This window comes from Coenobita brevimanus, chromosome 1, assembly GCF_032717465.1.
Source record: "Coenobita brevimanus isolate Jiangsu-jjx chromosome 1, ASM3271746v2, whole genome shotgun sequence".
Lineage (NCBI taxonomy): Eukaryota > Metazoa > Arthropoda > Malacostraca > Decapoda > Coenobitidae > Coenobita > Coenobita brevimanus.
Genome location: NC_136954.1, coordinates 19,575,740 through 19,599,885, shown reverse-complemented (window position 1 = coordinate 19,599,885; position 24,146 = coordinate 19,575,740). Strand labels below are relative to the sequence as shown.

Genomic DNA, 24,146 nt, shown 5'->3' with positions numbered 1-24,146 from the left:
TATATCATTTATCACCTCACTCCTGCCTCTTATATCATTTATCACCTCACTCCTGCCTCTTATATCATTTATCACCTCACTCCTGCCTCTTATATCATTTATCACCTCACTCCTGCCTCTTATATCATTTATCACCTCACTCCTGCTTTACATCATTTATCACTTCACTCATGCATCTTTTCATTTATCACCTCACTCCTGCCTCGTATCATTTATCACCTTACACCTGCCTCTTATCACCTTATCTAAGTCCCTCTACCGTCATCATTTATCCTCTCACTCTTGCCTATCATCACCTTACCCAAGACCTCTACCCTTATCATTTATCACCTACCCTTTATCACCTTATTCTTGCCTCTCATCACCTTACCCAAGTCCCCCTCTTTACCCAAATCCCGTTTCCTTTGAGTCACAGCCAACCACTTCAGTTTAATTGCTACTTAGGGGTGGAAATTGGACCTTCCCTGCGACACTTGTATTCTTCTTCGCTAAAAATTTTCCTAACTCCTCTTCCCAAGCGATTTATTTTGCATCTTAAACCTTTCGTAACTTCTTTCCCTAGACGATTTATTGTACATCTTATACCATTCATAACTTCTGTCCCTAAGCAATTTCTTTTACATCTTACACCTTTCGTAACTTCCCTTGTCAAGTGATTTATTTTACATATAAACCTTTCATATTTTCTTTTCCTAGGCAATTTATTCTACATCTTAAACCCTTCGCAACACCTCTCCCTAAACTATTTATTATACACCTTTCGTAACTCCTCTTCGTAAGCGATTTATTTTATATCTTCCACCTTACTTTTTCTTAAGTTACGTATATCTGTTTAATATCTACACATGTTGGTTCAGTAACCCCCAAAAGATACACAGGAGACTTCGTAGTGCCTAATCCGTTGTTATCAAAGTCTATCCTGCATTATTTTATTCTTTTACCAGTCCATTGCCACACCCACTCCCACACCATCAGACTGAGCCGTTGCCACAACACAAAACACCATCAGGAAAGTTTCTTGTGGAGTGCTATTTATAGGCTACCCTGTACTACTACTACTACTACTACTACAGTATTACTAGTGCTACTACTACTACGGTATTACTAGTGCTACTACTACTACAGTATTACTAGTGCTACTACTACTACAGTATTACTAGTGCTACTACTACTACAGTATTACTAGTGCTACTACTACTACAGTATTACTACTACTACTGCTACTGCTGCTGCTGCTGCTGCTACTGCTCCTACTACTACTACTGCTGCTGCTGCTGCTGCTACTGCTACTACTACTACTACTACTACTACTACTAGTGCTACTACTACTACTACTACTAGTGCTACTACTACTACTACTACTAGTGCTACTACTACTACTACTACTAGTGCTACTACTACTACTACTACTACTACAACTACTACTACTACTACTACTACAGTATTACTAGTGCTACTACTACTACTGCTACTACTATTACTACTACTGCAGTATTACTACTACTACTACTACTACTACTACTACTACTGCTACTACTACTACTGCTACTACTACTACTACTGCTACTACTACTACTACTGATAGTGCTACTGCTATTGCTACTACTACTACTACTGCTACTACTACTACTACTACTACTGATTTTCTCATGTACGTATTTCTGGTTGATAATTACAGTTGCATCAGTTACATGTAAGATGATTATTATTGTTGTGATATGCATAACAAATCGCAAAGGAGGAGGCGTCACGAAATTTCCCATCAACTTAACAGTGTCGTATTCTCGTTTGCTTAGCTCTCTTAACACCTCTTCCTTAGGGATTTATTTTGCTCATTTCGCCTTAATGTTCACTTGTCTTACTGGTAACTGAGGTGGGGATTGGAGTTAATTAGTGAGGTGGGTAAGGAGGATATTTGGGAAATGATGGGAAAGGGTGTAGGAAGGAAAGGAGGGAAGGGAAAGGGAAGGAGAGGAAGATAGAGAAGGGAGGTAAGGATGGGAAAGGGAATGAAGGAAGAAGGACAGGAGAGAGAGAGAGAGAGAGAGAGAGAGAGAGAGAGAGAGAGAGAGAGATTTTAAAATATCGACAATTGTAGTAAAAAAAAAAAATAAATAAACTTTCCGACAGCATCACATACATAGTCCACCTCCTTAAAAATATGCAAAGAAAATTAAAACAGTAAACAAAAACTAGAAAAAAACTGTACTGTGATACCAAGACCGATATTAATCCCTTCTGTGTGGCCAGTCTGTGAAAAACAGGTGATATTTGTGTTCTTGGGGAGGTAAAAGTATATGATTAGTGAATAAGAAAATTAATCTCAAAGCCGACTTGGTGAATTAACCATTTCGTGCATATCAGGTGTTTTTGTACCTAAACTCTCGCACGTGGCAGGTTAAATGACCTCTCTAACTCCTCTCGTTCTAAGGTCTCTACGGAGCTGAATCTGATTGTAGCAAGAATATAAAACGTCATCGGCGTGGTTAGAAAAACAAGTATTAATAAATTAGGTTAGTGAATGCCGCGGAGCACTCCACCTAACACTAATTAAAGGTAAATTAGAAAATAAAATACTGTGGTGGTCCTGGGCGGGACAAATAAATTAACCGTATGATATAATTAAGTTAAGGAAACTTTTAATTTTGACGGCAGTAAAATACTCATCAAAAGGACTGTCTCTATCGTATTTAAAATCAAATATTTGTCTCTCCTCTCTCAGCGCCAGGTGATGGTGGTGGTTGGGGGGGGGGGGAGCAGCGAGGGAGGAATTACTCTCCCGTCATCTGGGCTACTATGTTTTCTTCTCCGTGTAGCTCCAGATGACTGTCTCCCCCGTTTCCTTGATCGTTGTCGTCGTGGGGGGCTTTGGAGACATCAAATGAGACGATGTGTGGGGGAGTATAGCAGGGTACCTTAATGGACTCCACGGTGTGTGGAGGTTTGATTGCTGGGTGGTCGCCGCATTTGCGTCTCCACTTTATTCTGCCCTTTTCCCTCTCCTTAGGTCCCCGTCGATGCCCAGCTAATTTTGCAAGGCCCTTTTCTTCTACTGGTGCTTTTTCCTTTTCTTCTATCCTCTCTATTCCATCTTCAGGTTTAAATAGAGTTGAATTTTCCACATTAATCAAAATTTCATAAATGGCCGTTAGCATGTTACAGCAGCAAGGATTAGGATGTTCCTGTGTGCTCTTGGTCTGGCCAATTGTGGGGACCATGGTGGTTCGGCACCGCCCAGAGAAGTACTACTGCCAGGGTAATGGGAGACTCAAGGAATAGCCTGGATTCCATTTTCTCTCCTAGGCCTTGGTAGCTGATTACACATCTTTCTGCCTTAAACACCAGAGGACATCAGGTTGCCCTCTTTACACAACACACACATCCACATTATGTCACATTGCCTTAAACTAGCTATCCTCTCTCCATAAAACACCGATCTTGTCATTACATATCATACACATTCCACAACACAACCCTGCTCTCTCCCCCATAAAAAGAACCATAGCTGCTGCTATACTGGGAATTAGTGCGGTGGTTTCTCGGGTGACCATCACCGGCAGGGCTGGGTCATCTGCACAAGGCCCTCCCGGTCGTCATCAAGCAACTGTGCCACCTCCAGTGTTGTGGCGCCCAAAATCTGCTCGTCAGTGTTAAAATTTTTCTTTTGCGATATTAGCGGACTTCACGCCATTATCAACTCTGTTCTAAATTTCCTTCAGTTTGAATCCCCAGATCTTCTATTTTTGACAGAGACACAAGTAAGCTCCACCTCTGATTTAGCTAGATTTAGTTTTCCTGGTTATATCTTGATTAAAAACTTCAGACCCAAAGGAGGCATATGTTGCCTTGCTAAATCAGAAATTGCCCCGGAGGAGATTACTAGATTTAATTGTCCTTTTTTTGACTATTCCATATACAAATTAAGTTCTTTTGGTAAAATTAAATATTTCTGTTGTGTTTATCGTTCCCCTAATGCCCGTCCAGAGCCGAGTTTATTTGACTCTCTGTCTTCACAGCTAAGTGTCCTCAACATTAATACTGCATCAGAAATTACTATTCTGGGTGATTTTAATGTCCTTTAAGTTGAATGGCCCACTTATTCAGCCAGAACTGATGACTCTGGTCTTGAATGTGAGCTGTTTGCAGACTCATTTACTCCCACTCAGTTATTCATTCAACCCATCCATGTACCAGACAACCCCGATCAAAATCCCCACCTATATGAACTTGCTTCTAACAACCAATTCAGATAAATATAATGTCGAAGTGAAGTAACACGTCAGATCCTCGGATCATTGTCTGATTCAAGCCACCAGCTCAACACCTACCACACCCTCCTGCTCTGAACCTGTCGTGGTGACTAAGTGGCACTACAACAGGGAAGACTGTGAGGGACTTCAAAATTTTTTCATGGATGTTCCTTGGACCTCCTTTTTCTCCCAAGATGCAGATTCCACATTGGGCCACATACAGGATTTCATTAAAGTCTGCATGGAAACATTCATTCTCCATCATAGTTACAGAGAAAGATGTAATTCTCCTAAATGGTTTGACCACAATTGTGCTAGAGTAACAGAACATAAAACAGTAGCCTGTAACACTGATACAAGGACCAGAACCAAAGAAGCCTTTAACTACTATAGAAGTATCGGAAATCATGCCAAAACTATTATCTTTTAAATCAAACTTTCTTCATAGACAAGCTAACATACTACTAAACAACCCAAATGATATACTACTAAACAACCCAAATGATGATAAATTTTTCTAGTCAATCCTTAATTCATTCAAAACTAACTTCACTACCACCTCTTCTATTCCACAGTTACAGTCCCCCAGTGGAAATCTAGTAAGTGACCCACGTGGAAAAGCCAAACATCTTGTTGACATTTTTTCAACAAACTCAACCCTAAATACAGTAAATCACAATATTCCTGTATTTGATTTTAATTCCCATCAAATGCCTCCTTTCATGATTCATACCAGATATGTACAAGCTGTATTACAGAATCTCTTAGCTGACAAAGCTACTGGTCCAGATGAAATTCCTTCAATAGTACATAAAAATTGCTCCTCAGTGTTGGCTCCTGTATTGGCAAAATTTTTCTGCTTATGCATCCGTACCTCAAATTTTCCAGCCTCTTGGAAAGAAGTAAATATCCACCCTGTTCTTAAAAAGGGGGCAACTTCTGATCCATCAAACTATAGACCAATTGCAATAACTTCCGTTCTCGGTAAAGTTTTTGAAACACTACTTAACAGACACATAGTCAAGCATCTAGAAATCAGTAAATTAGTGATCGGCAGTATGGATTTAGACAAGAATGTTCAACAGCAGACATTCTTTGCCTTCTTACCAATCAACTTAACAAAACAATAGACCAACATGGTGAAACACACAATAGCACTTGATATTTCAAAAGCATTTGACAGAGTATGGCACTGGGCCTTATTGTCTAAAATGCCACACTATGGCCTTGCATCACTGGTTCCTTTAATTTCTTCTTACCGTCATAATATAAAAATATGGATCATGGTAGATGGAATTTATTCTCAGTTTCATTCCATAAATGCTGGCGTACCTCAGGGATCAGTTTTGGCGCCAGCTCTCTTTCTCATTCATATAAATGACCTCCCATCTGTCACTCACAACCCAATACACTCTTATGCTGATGACTCGACCCTCCATAGTTCTTTCACATTTAGTACCTCCTTTACACAATTTGATATTATAAATTCCCAAATAAACACAGCAATTTCTCTGTAGCAGGACCTTTCTAAAATTAATCAATGGGGACAGACAAATCTGGTCTCATTTAATGCTCAGAAAACTAAATACATTAATTTGTCCAATAGAAAAAATCCCTCAGACTCTCACATAATTTTTAATGATGTCAGTATTCTCATATCCACTACAATTGATATCCTAGGTGTTACTCTAATCCCCAACCTAAGCTGAACAGCTTATGTTAAATCCCTTGCTAAAAAATGCTTATAAAAAATTGGGACTTATGTACAGAGTTCGTGAGTTCTTCACTGACGAGCAGATGGCCACAATATACAGAAGTCATGTGCGTTCTCAGATCGAATACTGTTCACCACTGTGGAGTGGATGTGGAGTGGCTTTGAGGCAGTTGGACAAAAGTCAAAATGAAGCCATTAGATTAATCAGTAATCCTGCCATTACGCAGGACCTTCCTCCATTATCAGTACGTAGAGATGTTGCTTCTTTAGCATTATTTTATCGATATTTTTACCCTAAGTGCTCTGACAAACTGGCTTTAACGAAGCACAGGTTAAGAGGGAACCTTACTGAAGTTTTCAAAATCATGAAGGGATATGACAAATTAGAGGTGAATAAATATTTTGATATAGACCGGTCGAGTCAAACCAGATGTAATGGCTTCAAAATTATGGGAAAGCGTTTCCAAACCCATGAAGCAAAATACTTCTTCTTTAACAGAGTTGTAAATATCTGGAACATATTACCCTCAGATACCGTGAACAGTATCTCAATTGAGACATTCAAAAACAACAGACGAGTATTTGCACGAGAATCCTCAGCTGGCTTTGTTTCTGTCCGAATAACTTGTTTTTATAACTACGTGTAAGTTCATTCCCTTTTTGTCTACAAGACACCCCGTAAACAACGTACCGGTACATAGTGTCACGTCACGTCATTATACATTTTTCAATTTGCTCGATGCAAATAAAGTAATATAAGCACAGCTTAGGATCTGCACAGATAGCCCTGAGTTAATGGTCACTACTCTTACTTCCGGTCTGTGATGGGCTGTGGATCACTGAGGGTCCCTGTTAGTCAAGTGACCACCATCGGGATTTTTTTAATGTACCAGGGGTCATTGCTTCAGGATGAAACTTGTGTTCTTGTCCCACATGGGAGAGTTCTTTGTCTCAGTGGAGTGAACGGAGCTAGGGCCTGATTGACTGCTGCCGACCTTAAAAGCGCCAGGCAAGGCTGCCACACCACCCCTAAACATCCACACTGTGCAGTCCCCTCGTGTCTACAGGACACCCCGTAAACTTAGCGTCGCATCATGTCATTATACATTTTTTTATTTACTCAATGCAAATGAGGTAATATACAGTAAACATAGATTAGGATCTGCACAGATAGCCCTAAGTTAACGGTCACTACTCTTACTTTCGACCTGTGATGGACTGTGGATCACTGAGGGTCACTGTTAGTCAAGTGATCACCATCGGGATTTTTTTAATGTACCAGGGGTCACTGCTTCAGGATGAAACTTGTGTACTTGTCCCACATGGGAGAGTTCCTTGTCTCAGTGGAATGAATGGAGCTAGGGCCTGATTGACTGCTGCCTCCCTAAAAAGCACCAGGCAAGGCTCCCGCACCACCCCTAAACATCCACACTGTGCAGTGTGTAGTTTCCACGTTATGTCCACAGACTTCGCATTAATTCAATGTACCGGTTTATAATGTCATGCTGTAATTATTAGTTTATTTGATTACTTTCTCTTCAGGTTACTCAGTCGGGTAGCTTATAGACAAAGTATTATAGAATGTGACTTTTGCTTTCCAGTATTTCCTATGAAATTTCCATGTCAGTTTTTCCATGCTGCATGGTGGTTTTTCTCACTTTTTCCTGGAGGGTTTGGGGGTGGGGGGAGCCTTCTTGCTCTACTATCCTTATCCTTCAGCATGTAGAGTTAGATCTTGTAGTCATAGTTTTCTATGTAACGACCATAAGGTCTGTTGCCGTTTGCTTTCCTATGTAATCCTATGTTATCTGCCTCCTCCTCATCTTCCTCCTCCTCCTCCTCTTCCTCCTCCTCCTCCTCGTTATCGTCTGCGTCATCATCTTTTTTTTTATTTCATGTCTCGTGCTCTCGTTGTTTCTCCTCCTCATTCAGATCCTCGTCCATTTCTTTCTCTTCTTCTGTTTTCTTTGTTGTCTTCTTTTTCACTTACTGTCTTTCCTTCCTCTTCCATTTTCGTTTTACGTTTTCCTTTTACCAATTCATCAATGTTACTTTTGTCTCTATGTTTTCTCATTTTCGCTCTCTATATCATGCATTTTATTGCTTTCTTTTCTTCATTGTCAGGCATTTTTTCTTATCTTTTCCTTTTACCGGTATTCTTTCTTTCTCAATCCGTGCGTTTTTTTTTTTTTTTTTTTTTATGTAGCTGATTCTCTCTCTCTCTCTCTCTCTCTCTCTCTCTCTCTCTCTCTCCCTTCACCCCGCGTCTTTCACTTTCCTTTATAGTGATCGTTATATCCCATTTCTCCCCACCTTTCTTTCCATCTCATTCTTTGTATTCTTTTGTACTCCTCCTCTTCCCCTTCCTCTTATCCACTTGTACTCCTTTGTCTTCCTCTCTCTTTATTCCCTCACTCTTCTTCCTTCTCACTGCACATTGTACCTTTTATCATTGTTTCTCTCTCCTCCTTCCCTTTCCTGTACTTATATTGTACTCTTTTCTACTCCCATTGTAGTGCCCTGTCTCATCTCACTCTACTCTCCATCTTGATCCTTGTATTCCTTTGCACCATTTCTCCTCCTCTCCCTTTACCCTTCATTTGTACTCCTTTGTATTCCTCTCCTATCAGTCCCCCTCTCTCTACATTTTCAATTCTTTTTATTGTTTCTCCTCCCCCTCCTGTATTATCTTTTTGTATTCACTCGTACATTCATAGTCTCAGTACTCCACTCCTTGCTTCTTGTACTCCACTGAACCCCCATTTATCCCATTGTGCTCCTCTCCTCTCTCTTACCTTCTCTAATCACCCTGTGTATTCTCTTTTCCTCTTCCCCTTTCCATCCACCCTTTCTATTATTGTTTTACTTTTCAGCCCACTTCCCTCTCTCGTATCATTCACCGTTTTGTACTTTCTGTATTGCTTTGTATTTCTCTCTCTCTCTCTCTCTCTCTCTCTCTCTCTCTCTCTCTCTCTCTCTCGTCATCATTTCCTTCACCTCACTAATGAACTTGACATGTATCTCACTTTAACTCATATGCTTCTTTTTTTTCCTTTCCATCTGTCACTCACACGTGTAACCATCCACTCAGGTGATGGACGAGAGGTGGGAGCGTGACGTGAAGGAATACGGTGCCGTCAACATCACCGGGTTCCGTATAGTGGACACGTCCAGCCCCTTCGTCAGGGACTTCCTCAGGACATGGTCTACACTGGATCCAAAGCTGTTCCCGGGCGCTGGCCACGGCTATATCTCGGTGAGTACCCGCTTATTATTATTATTATTATTATTCCCGGGCGCTGGCCACGGCTATATCTCGGTGAGTACCCGGTTATTATTATTATTATTATTATTATTATTATTATTATTATTATTATTATTATTCCCTGGCCTTGGCGACGGATATATCCCGGCATGTACCCAGAGTTGTTGTTATTATTATTATTATTATTATTATTATTATTATTATTGTTATTATTATACTTATTATACTTATACTTATTATTATTATTATTATTATTATTATTCAGTGTCGATAATTCCATGTAGGCTTTGGGGATGGATTTTATTTTCCCCACCCTGATTCAGAATTGTATTTTTGCTGTGACAGTGGTAGTTTTTACAAGAACATGTTGTGTCTCATACCAGTATAGTGACGAAGGAAGGCTTCTAATATTCGTAGAGGAATGAGAAATGTGGACGTCGAGAAAAATGCTCGATGTCGATTGTCGGTGAAGTTTCTGCTCGATCTCTTATTAAAATTATTATTATTATTATTATTATTATTATTATTATTATTATGCGTGGTAGGTTGAAATCATCATTTTGCTTTTGGGGGGTGGGGGTGGGGGGTAAAAAGGATTTTTTAAGAACTGCTTTGGGATTTTCAAGTATTGGTTCGTAACAGTTTGTACTAATTCTCTCCGACAAGGAGAGTATATTTTTACCCCTGCTTGTTTGTTTGTTTGTTTGTTTATTGTATGTTAGCAGGATTACTCAAAAACTAAGAGAGATTTGGACCAATTTTGGTGGGTAGATAGCCCATGTCCCAGGGAACAATCAGTTCACTTTTGCCACCGATCCTGACCGCATTACAGGTTCTGGATCCGGAAAACATTTTTTTGCGAAACTCATATCAGTGATGAGAAAATCTAACCCATTATGAAGAGTGGTTTGGAAATTACGTTGCCCATGTCGGAGAGATGCGCTCTACTGAGTGCCCCTCTACTTTGGAATATAGTATCGTTATTGGAGGGCCGGTTACATCTTGAAATTTATTTTCTTTTTCAGTTGACTGGATGAGCCAGATACATGTCAGTAAGTATTGAACAAAAGTATCGTTATTGTTGGCGAGTGAGGTGTTTTGGCATCACTGTATAATCTACTGGCAAAATTTTCCGCCTGTGTATTATTTACTATACTTTCACTTAAGTTTGGCTCGGATTTCGTCCTTTTGAGGCGTATTTCAGGTAGCTCTATGGCCGAAAAGAAATGCTACGGTTGTACATCTTTTTTATAGCTCTTCTCTGTGATCTAGCATCATATTCGAGTGTTTATCTGATGTTACATTTCAGGATTCAAGAGAGACGTTAATTTTTCGCCAAGTTAAAAAGTGTATGGCAAAATTTCCCGGCCGTGCTAGGGTTATACCGTTTTTACTTTAACCTGGCTCAAATTTTCTTCCTTTTGCATCCTATATCTCGTAGCTTAGTGGCAGAAAAAGACAAGCCTACGGCTCTACATCCTTTTTATAGCACTTCTTCGTGACTAGATCCGTATTCTAGTGTTAATGCATTGTTACAGCTCAACATGCAAGATGAAGAGATGACAGTTTTAGGACAGGTTAGGGTACAACAAAAAATTATATTCATGCAGTCCATAGTCATAGTTACTAATCACCCGTACCTCAGTCTGCAAGGTAGTCATGGCCTTACACACCTGTGATACGTTGTTGGTGGTTCGAAGCAATTCTAGGCTGCTCGAGTAAGTGTCATTGCCAACTGCTGCTCGTGTATTCAAACAGCCTTCGAATGACCACCTTAGCACTGGACAGCGGACCAGGTTTTGACGTACGATATTTAAGTTGAAAATATGACTCGACTCTGCTGCATTGCCTTGACTGTCAGTGTGCTTGATTAAAATAGATAACATACAGTAAACACGGGGATGTAGAGTCAACATCAAAAGTCTTGTCTCTCTCTCCACAAACTTAGATAATCAGTGTGGTGGACCTGCAGCAGACGGTGCTTAAGACGCTTATATGAGACCAGATGAAGTTCTTAGTGTCGGTTGCTGCGGATTCTGATTATCAAAGTGCTTGGAGAGTAAAACTGAAAAAGCGGCAGGACTTTCGACGCCAACTGTACAATTAGAAGCCAAAAGGAAAAAGTCTGTAATTACTAGATCAACTTCAGTCCTTGTGCCGGCGGTGAAGGGAATTGATGTATTTATTTTTGTGAGATGGAAGTGTGTATGCGGAGGACAAAATTGAAATCCCCCAAATAAACTAGCTCATACAAGAATTATACCCATGTTTAGAATGTTGCTTATTGGGAAGGTGAAACAGCTTCTCCTCCACTTCGACCCTCGTTAGACAAGCTATGAAGAATGACCGAACATATGCATTTATACAAACTGGGTGAGTAAGAAAGAGATGGAAAGGACGGCATGTCTGGAGAGGATAGTCGTTAGGGTGAAACTGTTTTTTCTGCCGCCAAAATAGCTTTTCCAAAATTTGGAAATAATTACACTGTAATAAAAAAAAATCTGTTCCTGTGTAATAAGTACCATTTCCTCCAAAACTATAGATAACATATATCATCATCCTAAGGCTTCGCGTTTGTAAACAGGAGAATGATTTTTTATATTTACTAATTTTTTGTAGAAAGAATGAGTGGCTTTGTGTTTTCCTTCCTGAGGAGCCAGAAGAAAACGTATAAATATGAAAGTGACATGTAACAATCTTGAATACATAGTGAATGAAATCACAGAAGTCTAGAATCGAACAGTTTTACGCTATTTGTGATTGTATAGTAGACCACTTTCACGGACCAGCCCCCAAATGTAGTCCCCCATCATGTATACGATATACTGTCCTTGGTATCCCCTCTCAATGTCCATTATATCTTGATAGAAGCGTTCTCCTTGCTCATGAGAATATGCACCCATGTTGTCATTGAATTCATCAAGATGCGAATGAGCCATATGAATCTTGAGTGACATTCTACAGCCCATGGCGCCGTAGTTCTTTATGAAATTGTCTGTCAGCTCCACATGGTCCTCATCCTTGTGATTTCAAAAAAAAAAAAAAAAAAAAAAAAAAAAAAACGCAAACCATTGGTTTCAGGCTGTTCCAAGTCGCTTTTTCCACTTTCGAAAGCTTGTTAGGAAAATCCTTGAACTCCAGGATTTTCTTAACCTGTGGACCGACGAAAATATCGGCTTTGATTTTCGCCTCCGATAGTACAGTACGAGGAAGAAGTCTCGTAGATACTGGATTGCCGCCGACCGCTTGTCCAGAGCAGTGACAAATTGTTTCATGAGGCCCAGTTTGATGTGCAAGGGTGGCATCAGTACTTTTCTAGGGTCCACAAGTGGCTCTCATTTCACGTTGTCAAAATATGGCTTATAAGCTTCACATGGCAAAAGAATATTTCTTCTTTCTCGTTTTAATAAATTGACCACAAATATAGCAAAACGCATCAGCTAAATGCTTACAACCTCTAGATGACATCTCTGAAAAAATAGATACATTCATGTTTGCAGTGATCGAAAAAAACAAAAATAATGGTGTAGAATTTAAAGTGCAACAGAATTAGCACCTTTACTGTAAATATCCACAATTCGTCCGCAAGTCGAAAAAGAATTGATATATAATATAAATTTACAAGCCTTTCAAATAAGCTTCGCTCACATTGACTTCATTTCAACTGACAGCGCCCACACCCGGAAAGTTACGACGCGTCCAGAAACGGTTCGTGTTCAAATAATGTGTTTCAGCCAGTCACCGAGGTCAGCAAAATGACGTGCAATGCTGGCATCGGCACATGCAGACACATGTAAAATCATTTATGAAGTGAAGCTTTTCGTTCACCCAAGAACTCACTTCGCTCTTCCTAGATAGGCATTTTTTCATGTATTTGAAGGCAGAAAAATCACTCTCCTGTCACAAAAATGAAGTCTGACGAGAGTAATGGCCATTTTTCTTGGTTCTGAGACCGGAACTATCAGAAAATAACACCCACTACCCAGGAACAACAATCGTATTACATAGTGTTATTCCAACTTAATGCTTTACGGCTTTGTAATATAAAGACAAAAAGTTATACGTAAAATAATGGGTTAAGTTTTGTTTACACGTCAGATCTGTGTGATAGCTTAATTGGTCCATTCCTTTGGGAAATTACGGATTCGCGTGCCGGACTAGGCTACATTTTAGTACAAAGATACATAACTTTGTATCCCATGTAATAGGTATGGAAAATTTTAGAACTGTGGACGCGCGCGCGCGCGCACACACACACACACACACACACACACACACACACACACACACACACACACACACACACACACACACACACAGCAAAGTATGTGTCTTTGAGGTGAGATCTATGAACCACTGCCTGAGAAGTCACAAGGATTTGTCGAGAGAGAGAGAGAGAGAGAGAGAGGGGGGGGTACATAAATACTCTTGCTTCTCTTTTAAGAACTCCACTTCACACAGAGAGAAGAGAAGAGAGGAGAAGAAAACAGAATTTAATTATAAAATGTCCTCTCACCCCTCCAAGATCTCCTCCTCCTCCTGTGCCCATATCGTTTTCCCGCCTCTGTAATGGCACACTCGTCTTGCCTTGTCTTATTACCGTTCTTGTCAGGCTCTTGAGATCCTAATTAAGGTGCTCTAGTACTCGTGCACCACGTCTCTTCCTCATCTTCACCTCTCACCTACCTCCATGTTCATTATGGGCTCCTGTATTTCCCTTCACTACTCATTTTACACACACACACACACACACACACTCTCTCTCTCTCTCTCTCTCTCTCTCTCTCTCTCTCTCTCTCTCTCATCTGTCCGTCTGTCACTCAGTTTATTTTTTACGTATACAACTTAGCTCCAAATCTACTTCATCCCTACCAGATCCCTAGATGAGTAATATGTCTTGCTTCAAACAGGAGAAGACTGTAGCACCAGTCGAGCAGGGCAGTACTCCCAAGGTTGATGGAAAGCTGATGACAGGGAGAGTTGGAGCTCCCGTTTCATCAGCCCTCGGGTCTAGGTCCCGACCATCCCCCTTTGCTGAACTTTTCAGTGTCTCAGTAACACAGAGAGTAGGCCAGCATGCTCTCCAATACAAGTTTCTATATCAACACCAAACTACATGCACAGTACACACTTCACTTCCTTTCCCAAAATTAAAAAACCATGGCAGCACTACACGTGGCCTCGGAGTCCCAAGGGGGAGGGACCATAAATGCCCCCACCTTCCGCCCCTCTCCCGGTGACGACCCGAGCTGCTTGGAACCACTGTCTAACTCTCTTCCTCTTCATTTCTGCAACATTCGCGGCCTTTCCTTTAACTTTCTCACTATTGAGCACCACCTCTCCTTCTCTAAATCTCACCTTCTTTTCCTAACTGAAACTCAGCTGTCTGAGGCAACTGACAGCAAACCCTTTTCTGTATCCTCCTACTTTCTCTATACTCATTTCGAAGCCAAAGGTGGATGTTGCGTATATATACACAACGACCTATCTTGTTCTCGTGTTCCTGAACTCGATTCTTTTGAATTCTCTACAGTCTGGCTTCGGCTTTCCTGTCATTCTATGACTAAATATATCTGCACTGTTACTTATCTCCTATTTCTACTGACTATCAAAAATTCTTTGACTATCTTACTTCTACGATGGAACACATTCTATCCATTTCTCCTTTCTCCGAAATCTACATTCTAGGATATTTCAATGTTCACCACCACCTTTGGCTCTCCTCTCCTTTCACTGATCCACCTGGTGAACAAGCCTACGCCTTTTCTATGCTTAATGACCTAGAGCAGCTTGTACACCACCCTACCTGTATCCCTGACTGCGTTGGAGAGAGCTCCAACATACTTGACCTCTTCCTTACTACTAATCCTTCTGCTTACACTGTTAATCTTTTCTCTCCGTTGGGCTCCTCCGATCACAACCTTATCTCTTTAACCTGACCTATCGCTCCAGTACGGCCTGCGGACCCTCCAAGGAAACGTCGTCTGTGGCACTTTGGAGCTTCGGATTGGTAGGCCCTCAGGCAGTACTTCTTTGATTTTCCCTGGAATGATTATTGCTTCCATGACCGGGAACCATCTGAGTGTGCCTTGTGCATTACGGAGATTATTCTCTCGGACATGGAAGCATACATTCCTTTCTCATATCCTCTGACTAATGCAAGAAATCCTTGGTTTAACCACGCTTGTTCTAATGCTGTCCGCAACAAGGAAAGGGCCTATAAAAGGTACCGGAGGCAACCCACCCCTGAATCACATCTTTTATACGTTTCTGCCTGGATTCGTGCTAAGTCTGTTCTTCGCTCTGCTAAAAATAATTTCATCCCTACTAAATGCTCTCAATTCTCCAACTCGAATTGTTCCCGCTCCTTCTTGCTTCTTGCCAAAAACCTTTCTGACAACTTTATGTCATCATCCTTCCCTCCTGTTTTCTACTCTGATGGCTCTGAAGCTATCTCTTCTACTGATAAAAGAGATCTCTTCGCTCTGACTTTCTCCTCCAATTCCACCTTAGACGATTCTAGTGCTGTTCCTCCATCACTTCCCCCCTCTGACTTCCTCATGGCTGACATTAAAATTTCTTCAGCTGATGTATTTTCTACCATTGCTGGCCTCAGTACTAATAAGGCATATGGGCCTGATGGAGTCCCTCCTGTTGTTCTCAAGAAACGTGCTGCTGTGCTTACACCCTTCCTACGCAAGCTCTTTCGCCTTTGTCTATCAACTTGTACCTTTCCTTCTTGCTGGAAGTTTGCTCTCATTCAGCGGGTCTCTAAGAAGGGCGACCATTCTCAACCCTCTAACTATCGTCCAATTGCTTTAACATCCTGTATCTCAAAAGTTTTCGAGTCAGTTCTTAATAGAAAAATTTTAAAGTATCTTTCCTGTCACGATCTTCTTTCTGATTGTCAATATGGGTTCCGTCAGGGACGCTTCACTGGCGATCTTCTCACCTACCTTTCAGACTCCTGGTCATCCTGCTTTCGGGACTTTGGCGAAAGCTTTGCCATTGCACTTGACATCTCTAAGGCTTTCGATCGCTTCTGGCATAAATCTTTAATTTCCAAACCGCCCTCCTACGGTTTCTATCCTTCTATCTGTGCCTTCATTTCTAGCTTCCTTTCTCGTCGTTCTATAGCCGCTGTTGTAGACGGCCATTGTTCTTCTAGATCTATCAACAGTGGTGTTCCTCAGGGCTCTGTCCTACCACCAACTCTCTTCCTTTTATTCATCAATGACCTTCTAAGCTGTACATCTAACCCTATCCACTCTTATGCTGTTGACTCCACCCTTCATCTTTCCATTCGGTTCCCGCAACGCCCATCTCGATAGTTACTTCAACAAACAAGGGATGAGGCTATGACACACCTAATGTCTGAATTGGCTCGTATCTCTGACAGGGGTAAAGATAATCTGGTTGTTTTAATGCATCAAAGACTCAGTTTTTACACCTATCACCCCAACAAAATCTTCCACAGGTATACCCACTAATGTTTAATAATATTCAGCTTAATCCTGCATCATCCCTGAACATGCTTGGGGTTTCATTTACTCGGGACTTATCTTGGAAAGATCATTTTGCATCTCTTGTAAAATCTGCTTCCAAGAGATTAGGTGTGCTAAGCCGACTCCGTTCCTTCTTTACCCCTGCACAATTGTTGACTCTATACAGGGGTTTTATCCGCCCCTGTGTGGAGTACAACTCTTATGTGTGGGGAGGCTCCCCACATACAACTCCTCTCAATAGGGTGGAGTCAAAGGCTTTTCGTCTCATTAACTCTCCTCCTCTTACTGACTTCCTTCAACCTCTGTCTCTTCGTCGCACTGCTGCATCTTTATCTCTTTTCTATCGCTACTTTAATGGTCACTGCTCCTCTGAACTGTCTGCATGCATTCCTCCACCTCTACGACGGGCGCGTAGCACCCGTCTAGCAGCAAACTCTCATCCCTTTTCTGTCCAGCTCTCTAATGCAAGAGTTTACCGTTACTCCCAGTCCTTCATTTATGCAACAGGTCATCTCTGGAACTGTCTCCCTCTGTCTGTATTTCCTGCTTCCTATGATCTCCAGTCTTTCAAACGCAGTGTGTCCAGGCATCTCGAAATGATCGGATCTTGAATTTGGCTCTCTCTTGTATTTTGTTTTTTTCTTGGAAGGAACAACAATTGCGGGCTAACGGTCTTTGGTTCCTTCTTCCTCACATTAAAAAAAAAAAAAAAAAAGCATAGGTGTGACGTCTCGTGGTCTCTGTACCCATTTCACCTAAACTTGGCCCAGATTTTCGTCCCTTTGCAGCCTATTTCATGTAGCTCAGTGGCTCAAAAAGACGATGCTACAGCTTTGCAGCCAGTTCACAGCACGTCTTCGTGGCTAGCATCGTATCCTGTTGCAGTTCATCAATGAAGATAGAGGGATTGAAGTTTCAGGCCAAGTTAGAATAAATAGAACGTTGAACATTTGGAAGGCAGTGGTTTCCCCGACCAGAATAAATCTGACGGTATCTAGAATAACATGCAGCAACATCGTAGCGTAAAAGTTACATTCTTAAGTCCTTCAGTACTCTATCATCATTTTCTCTGTATCAAGCACCTGTATTGTCATTTCCTTTGTTTCAAGCACCTTGTATTGTATCATTTCCTCTGTATTAAACACCTGTACACTGCATCATTTCGTCTACATCAAGCACCTTTATATTGTAGCATAATTTCCTCTGGCAAACACCTTACTAGCAGCCTAATTGTCTCTGTATTAAGCACCTTTACCCTGTATCATTTCCTGTGCATCATGCACGTGTATGCTGTATCATTTCCTCTGTATCAAGCATCTCTATCGTCATTTCTTCTCAGTCTTGGTCTCTACTTGGTCCACAACTCCTTCTTAAACTAAAAGTCAGAATTAATCCTTTATATCTCACCGCCACACACACAAACACATAGCCTGATATATTTCTTGACTCAGCCTCCCTGCTTCCTTTTCCTCACGCCCTTCAGATAATTTTTCCCCAAACTAAAGCCACGTCCCTCCAGTTTTCCTTCTTTTCTTCCGCTTTCCTTCCTTCCTTCCACCTTCCTTCTTCCTCCCTTCCATCTCTTAACCTACTTTTTTCTTTCCTGCCACTTCTCTCGCCTCTTCCTCGGTCTTCCCTCTCTCTCTTCCATTTTCACTACATTATCCTCCTCCTCCTCCTCCTCCTTGCTTCTTCACTATGTTGGCTTTTAAAATTTCACTCTTCATTTTCTCCCTCTTTCGTTCTCACCTTTGTCTCATTTCTTTATTACTTCCTTTATAACCTTTTCTTTTCATTCTTCCCTGTCTCCTCTTCCCCCTCTGTCCTTGTTTTCTTCCTCTTCCTCTTTCCTCTGTCTTTTTCATTCCTTTCTCTCTCGTTCACACGTACTCGTTCTCTTTCGGCCACAGTCTCTCTCTCTCTCTCTCTCTCTCTTTCACTTTTCACTTCTTCCATCATTCCCTTTCCTCCCCTTCCCTACTCCTCCACTGTCTTCCTCGGTCTTTCCCCTCTTCTATCCCAAATTTCCCCTTAGTCTTTCATTCCCCATCTCCTCTCCTCTCCCCCAGTCTCCTAGATCTTTCCTCCCCTCTTTCCTGCCTCGCTTTCCCCTCTCTCCCTCATTCTTTACAGTGTTTTCTCTCCCTTTCTTCCTCTCTCCTCCCCTCTTTCCCACCTCCTCTTCCCCTCTCTCCCTCATACTTTACAGTGTTTTCTCTCCCTTTCTTCCTCCTCCTCTCTTTCGTTCCTCGTCCTCCCCCCCTTTCCCATCATTCATATTACCGCATCCCTCCCCTCTTTCCTCCATCCTCTTCTCCTCTCTCCCTTTTTCTACATAGTCTCTCCCTCTCGCTCCTTCTCTTTCCTCCCCTCCCTCTTTTCTACCTCCCCTCTTTCTAGCCCCTTCGTTCCCCTCTTTCTCAGTCTATATAGTGTCTCCCTCCTGTTTCTTCCCTTCCCTCTTACCTACCTTCCCTCTTTCCTACCACCTCCTCTCCCTTCTTCATCATATTATACGAGTATAGTCTTTCCCTCCTTCTGTTTCCTCCCTTCCCTCTTTCCCACCTTCCCTCTTTCCTACCACCTCCTCTCCTTTCTTCTTCAGGTTTTTTAGTCTCCCTCCCTCTCATCCACTTCCCTCCCTTCCTTCCCTCTTTCCTACCTCCCTTCCCACTTTCCTTCCTCCCGTCTTTCCTGTCCTCTCTTTTCCTCTCGTTCTCAGTTTTTTATAGTCTTTCCCGCCCCCTCCTCCTTTTTCCTTCCTCCTTCCCTCACCTACTTTTTCCTTCCTCCCTCCCTCACCTCCTCTTTCCTTCCCCCCTCCCTCTCCTACTCTTTCCTTCCTCCCTCCCTCACCTACTCTTTCCTTCCTCCCTCCACTCCTCCTCTTTCCTTCCACCCTTCTTCTCCTCCTCTTTCCTTCCTCCCTCCCTCTCCTACTCTTTCCTTCCTCCCTCCCTCTCCTACTTTTTCCTTCCTCCTTCCCCCTCCTACTCTTTCCTCCTTCCCTCGCCTCCTCTTTCCTTCCTCCTTCTCTCTCTTCCTCACCCTGCCTCGCCTCCTCACCAATATTGCCTTTAAAATTCACCACTTGATGCTCACCTTCCAATATTCTATGAGCAGGTGGTTTCTCAAAGCATCCCCAAGGCTTCTCCAAGGCTTACTCTTCCACACACACAGGCCAGTATTCTCGTCGGTTGAGGAAGCTTCTTAACACCTCTACCGAAGCGATTTATTTTGCTTATGACACCTTTATATCCACTTCTGTTGTGTTATTTAAATTATATTAGTATTATCAGGGCCTTCATCGATAACGTACAAATTTATACTAACCGTCCGTATCCAAAAGTAAATCGCTACGAGAAAAGGTGCTAGGGAGTCTCCTTAAGCGACGGGCCATAGAATACCATTGAAGAAATTACAGATACATATAAGAAAGAACTGATACATGTAAGACAGATGCAAAGGGAAGAACTAATGCTTACACGACGGACACGAGAGAGAGAGAGAGAGAGAGAGAGAGAGAGAGAGAGCGAGTACGATCAAGCTAAAAGAGAAGAAGGAGAATGAATGAAAGTAAGGTGACGAGAGAGAGAGAGAGAGAGAGAGAGAGAGTACGATCAAGCTAAAAGAGAAGAAGGAGAATGAGTGAGAGGAATGTGAAGAAAGGAAGGGAATGAAAAGACGAGCGAAGGGCGAGTGAACGAGAGAAGCCAGTCTACAAAAGACGAAAGAAAGAAATACTGGAAGCAAGAAAGGAGGTGATGGATGACAGTAAAAGTAGAACTGAAATAAAACCTAGAGAAAAATTTTGGAGAAACATCAGAGAAAGCAAATATATACACACTACTAAGGATTTCAGGGGCAGTGTCCAACTGTTTTTTTTAAATAACGTCTCAACAAAGCGTCGGACAAGGATTTAACTTTGGCAGTGCATGTTTGAGACCCTGACCTAATATGTAAAATTATGCTTTTGTACCAAATGTGTATGATTAAGGCATTTATAAGAGTAAATGTAGGGTAAACTTAGCTAAAATCGTCAGAGGCATGTAGCGAGGCTAGCTTCGGTCACGATACAAGCCCCGCCCACAATTCGGAACGTGACGTCGGTGTGACGTAGTAGTAATCACCGACGCAAGTGGCAGTTCTGTCTTTATGTAAGCTGCTTCAGATTCAATGCCTCAGGGTTACTCATATTTCTGAGCTGCGGCTGATTTTTAGAGTGACTGTACATCCCTCCAGACTCCCTATTAGTACATAGTATATGCATCGCCCTCTTACACATATTGTGACGTCAATATGACTTATTCACTTCTGAAGAGTAGTAATCACTGCCTGAGCCGGCACCGCTGGGCGAGGTGATGTGGCGGCCGCCGACAGGCGAGACGTTACCAAACCGAAACTTCAGCGATGGCGAGCATAGATAGATTTCGCAAACATTCTTCTCATATAAGGACCATACTGAATGTATAGTAGGGGTGAAATATTACTTCGGTGTGTGTGTGTGTGTGTGTGTGTGTGTGTGTGTGTGTGTGTGTGTGTGTGTGTATCTGTGTGTGTAAAAAATATATATTCTTTTAAAGATAATGGTGGGCGTTCACAATGAACAAGTTTAATAAACCACTGCTCTATGTTACATGCACCGAGCATGTAGCAAGGGCCGTATTTTCCATGTAAATGATAAGTATTTTCCTTCGAGTAAACCTTTTTTTTCTCAAACGTTCTTCTCATATAAGGACCATACTGAATCTGTAGTAGGGGTGAAATATTACTTCGGTGTGTGTGTGTGTGTGTGTGTGTGTGTGTGTGTGTGTGTGAGAGAGAGAGAGAGAGAGAGAGAGAGAGAGAGAAAGTACAGTATGTGGGGGGGGGGGTTAGAAAGATAGAAATGCCACTTGCGTCGGTGATTACTACTACGTCACACCGACGTCACGTTCCGAATTGTGGGCGGGGCTTGTATCGTGACCGAAGCTAGCCTAGCTACATGCCTCTGACGATTTTAGCTAAGTTTACCCTACATTTACTCTTATAAATGCCTTAATCATACACATTTGGTACAAAAGCATAATTTTACAAATTAGGTCGGGGTCTCAAACATGCACTGCCAAAGTTAAATCCTTGTCCGACGCTTTGTTGAGACGTTATTTTAAAAAAACAGTTGGACACTGCCCCTGAAATCCTTAGTAGATGGACTATGAAGGAAGCAAGGGAAGAAAATTGAGGGAAAAATAAAAGAAATGTGCTAGAGGATGTGATGCAGGAATGGACATAGCGAGAAGGATACGATAAAAGATAAAAGCAGATTTTAGTTTACGTCTAAAATGGTGACTTTTTCTTCTCCTCCCCGCGGGGGGCGCGGTAGCACAGTGGTAGCGCGCTGGACTTGTAATCGGGGGATTGCAAGTTCGAGCCTCGCCCGGGCTGCCGTGCCGGGAGGGGTAGCTCCCTCCTGTAACCCTAGCGGGGCTATATAGTCCAATACAGGGCTTAGCTCGGGGGAACTCCATTTCTCCCATTTTTTTCTCCTCCCCGCAAAAAAACGGACGGACACACACACACACACACACACACACACTCTCTCTCTCTCTCTCTCTCTCTCTACGAGTATGTGTATTTATGTGTATATAGATAGATAGATAGACAGATAGATGTATAACTCGGTATGTCTTCTGTCTTTCTACCTATGTCTCTTTCTTTTTATTTCTTTCTTCTGTATTTTGTCACTCAGTCAATCTATTTATCTATCCCAACTACCACAGTCACAATCGCATCACCATCATTATCAACGCCATCATTACTGAAGCACAAAGTCAGTCACCACACCTGTCACCACACCTGCCTCCAGGTATCTTACCTCTCACCATCGACATAACCCTCACCATTGTTACCATAGCTACCAACAGCATCGACAAAACTCCCACCATCATACTCATTATTGTTACCATCTTCATCCCAATGACTGATCATTCAGTCCCTAAATGCTATGAAGGACCACCACCACCACTACAAGCACTATACCAGTGAGAACAAGGCTGGCTATGGCCACTACCATTACCATTACAACTAAACCAACCACCACTGCTGCAACCATTACCATGATCCTGCCACCAGTATTGCCTGGCATTATTACAGTCGCTTTTATCAGTAACACCAACGACAATTATCATAACTAATAATTCTTGCACCGTGCCTGTTATGTTCACCACATCACCACCACCACCACTATCGCTACTACCTCCACTGTGTCTGCTAACTCCACCGCCACTCCTACCACTCTCGTCCCAAACACTCTTACCGTAGCAGCAAGGAGTACTACCACAACTGCACTAGCGCAACAACCACAATCACCCATTAACCACCACTACTATCACCTTTATTCCACAACTACCACAACTACTAATCTACACACAGCCCTTCAGAATCCAAAAATATGTACCTCCCACCTACCACAACCACCGCTACCACAGACTGCCACCATCACACCTACCACTAACAGCTAACGCCCACTCCTGTCATATCTGCAACTACCACTGCCTCCACAACTACCACAGTCCTTCAACAGCCACCATAACTACCACAATTACCAGCATCCCCTACGCGACGAGACTCTCTCTCTCTCTCTCTCTCTCTCGTTGTCATTTTAATTAAGAGGATTTCCCTTCGAACAACACAAACGTTCACCCTATTTTCTCATTCATTCATTCTTTCATCATCTAATCCTACATTCTCCATGAGGAGCGTAGGAGCCCGGGGCTAGGCAGTTGGTCCCGACATTTAAGATGAGTGACCAGCCTCACTCATCCCTGAGTGGCATTACATGAGCAATCAACCCCAACCAACCCTTGGATATAAACCTTCACCGGCTCAATCCGTTTGGAGCACAATAATTACCTACTAAACCACCAGGCGCCAAAATTTGGTTATATGGTTAACACCTAGCGTAGTAAATGGTTTCCTGGTATACAGGAAACTATCTGGCTTGTCACTCAGTGAAGACTCACCCACAGGCAGAAGGAAGAGGAAAGAATGAAGGAAAGAAAGACAGAAGAGGGATTGTAAAGTCACCCGTAGGCAGAAGGACAAGGAAAGAATGAAGTAAAGAAAGACAGAAGAGGATGGAAGGAATGAAGGATGGAGGAGAGGAAAGGGCAGACACCCGAGAGCAGCACTACAGCGAGTGAGTGGATCAAGAACGTTTATTGGCAAGGAAACGTTTAAACAGATTCCTCACCTAACCTGCAAATTTTAACAGCACTGATGAAAAAAGAAGAAAGCAGAAATTTCCTATGTCTCGCATTCTCTTTGATTAATACTGTAAATTTAAGGCGACTTCCATCTTGTAACAAAGGTAGGTTTTTGTACCACATGTCCTAACTAAGGTTTTTTTTTTAGGTGATTATGTATTTATTTAT

General features: G+C 42.1%; 1 protein-coding gene across 1 annotated transcript in view; it reads left to right on the top strand.

The window, feature by feature from the left end:
- LOC145391860 (glutamate receptor 1-like) overlaps window positions 1-24,146 on the top strand; it is a 537,754-nt gene that overhangs the window by 298,750 nt on the left and 214,858 nt on the right. Inside the window, exon 8 of the mRNA XM_080266379.1 lies at window positions 9,056-9,220. Coding sequence (XP_080122505.1) covers window positions 9,056-9,220 — 165 coding nt within the window. The remainder of the gene's footprint in view (window positions 1-9,055; window positions 9,221-24,146) is intronic.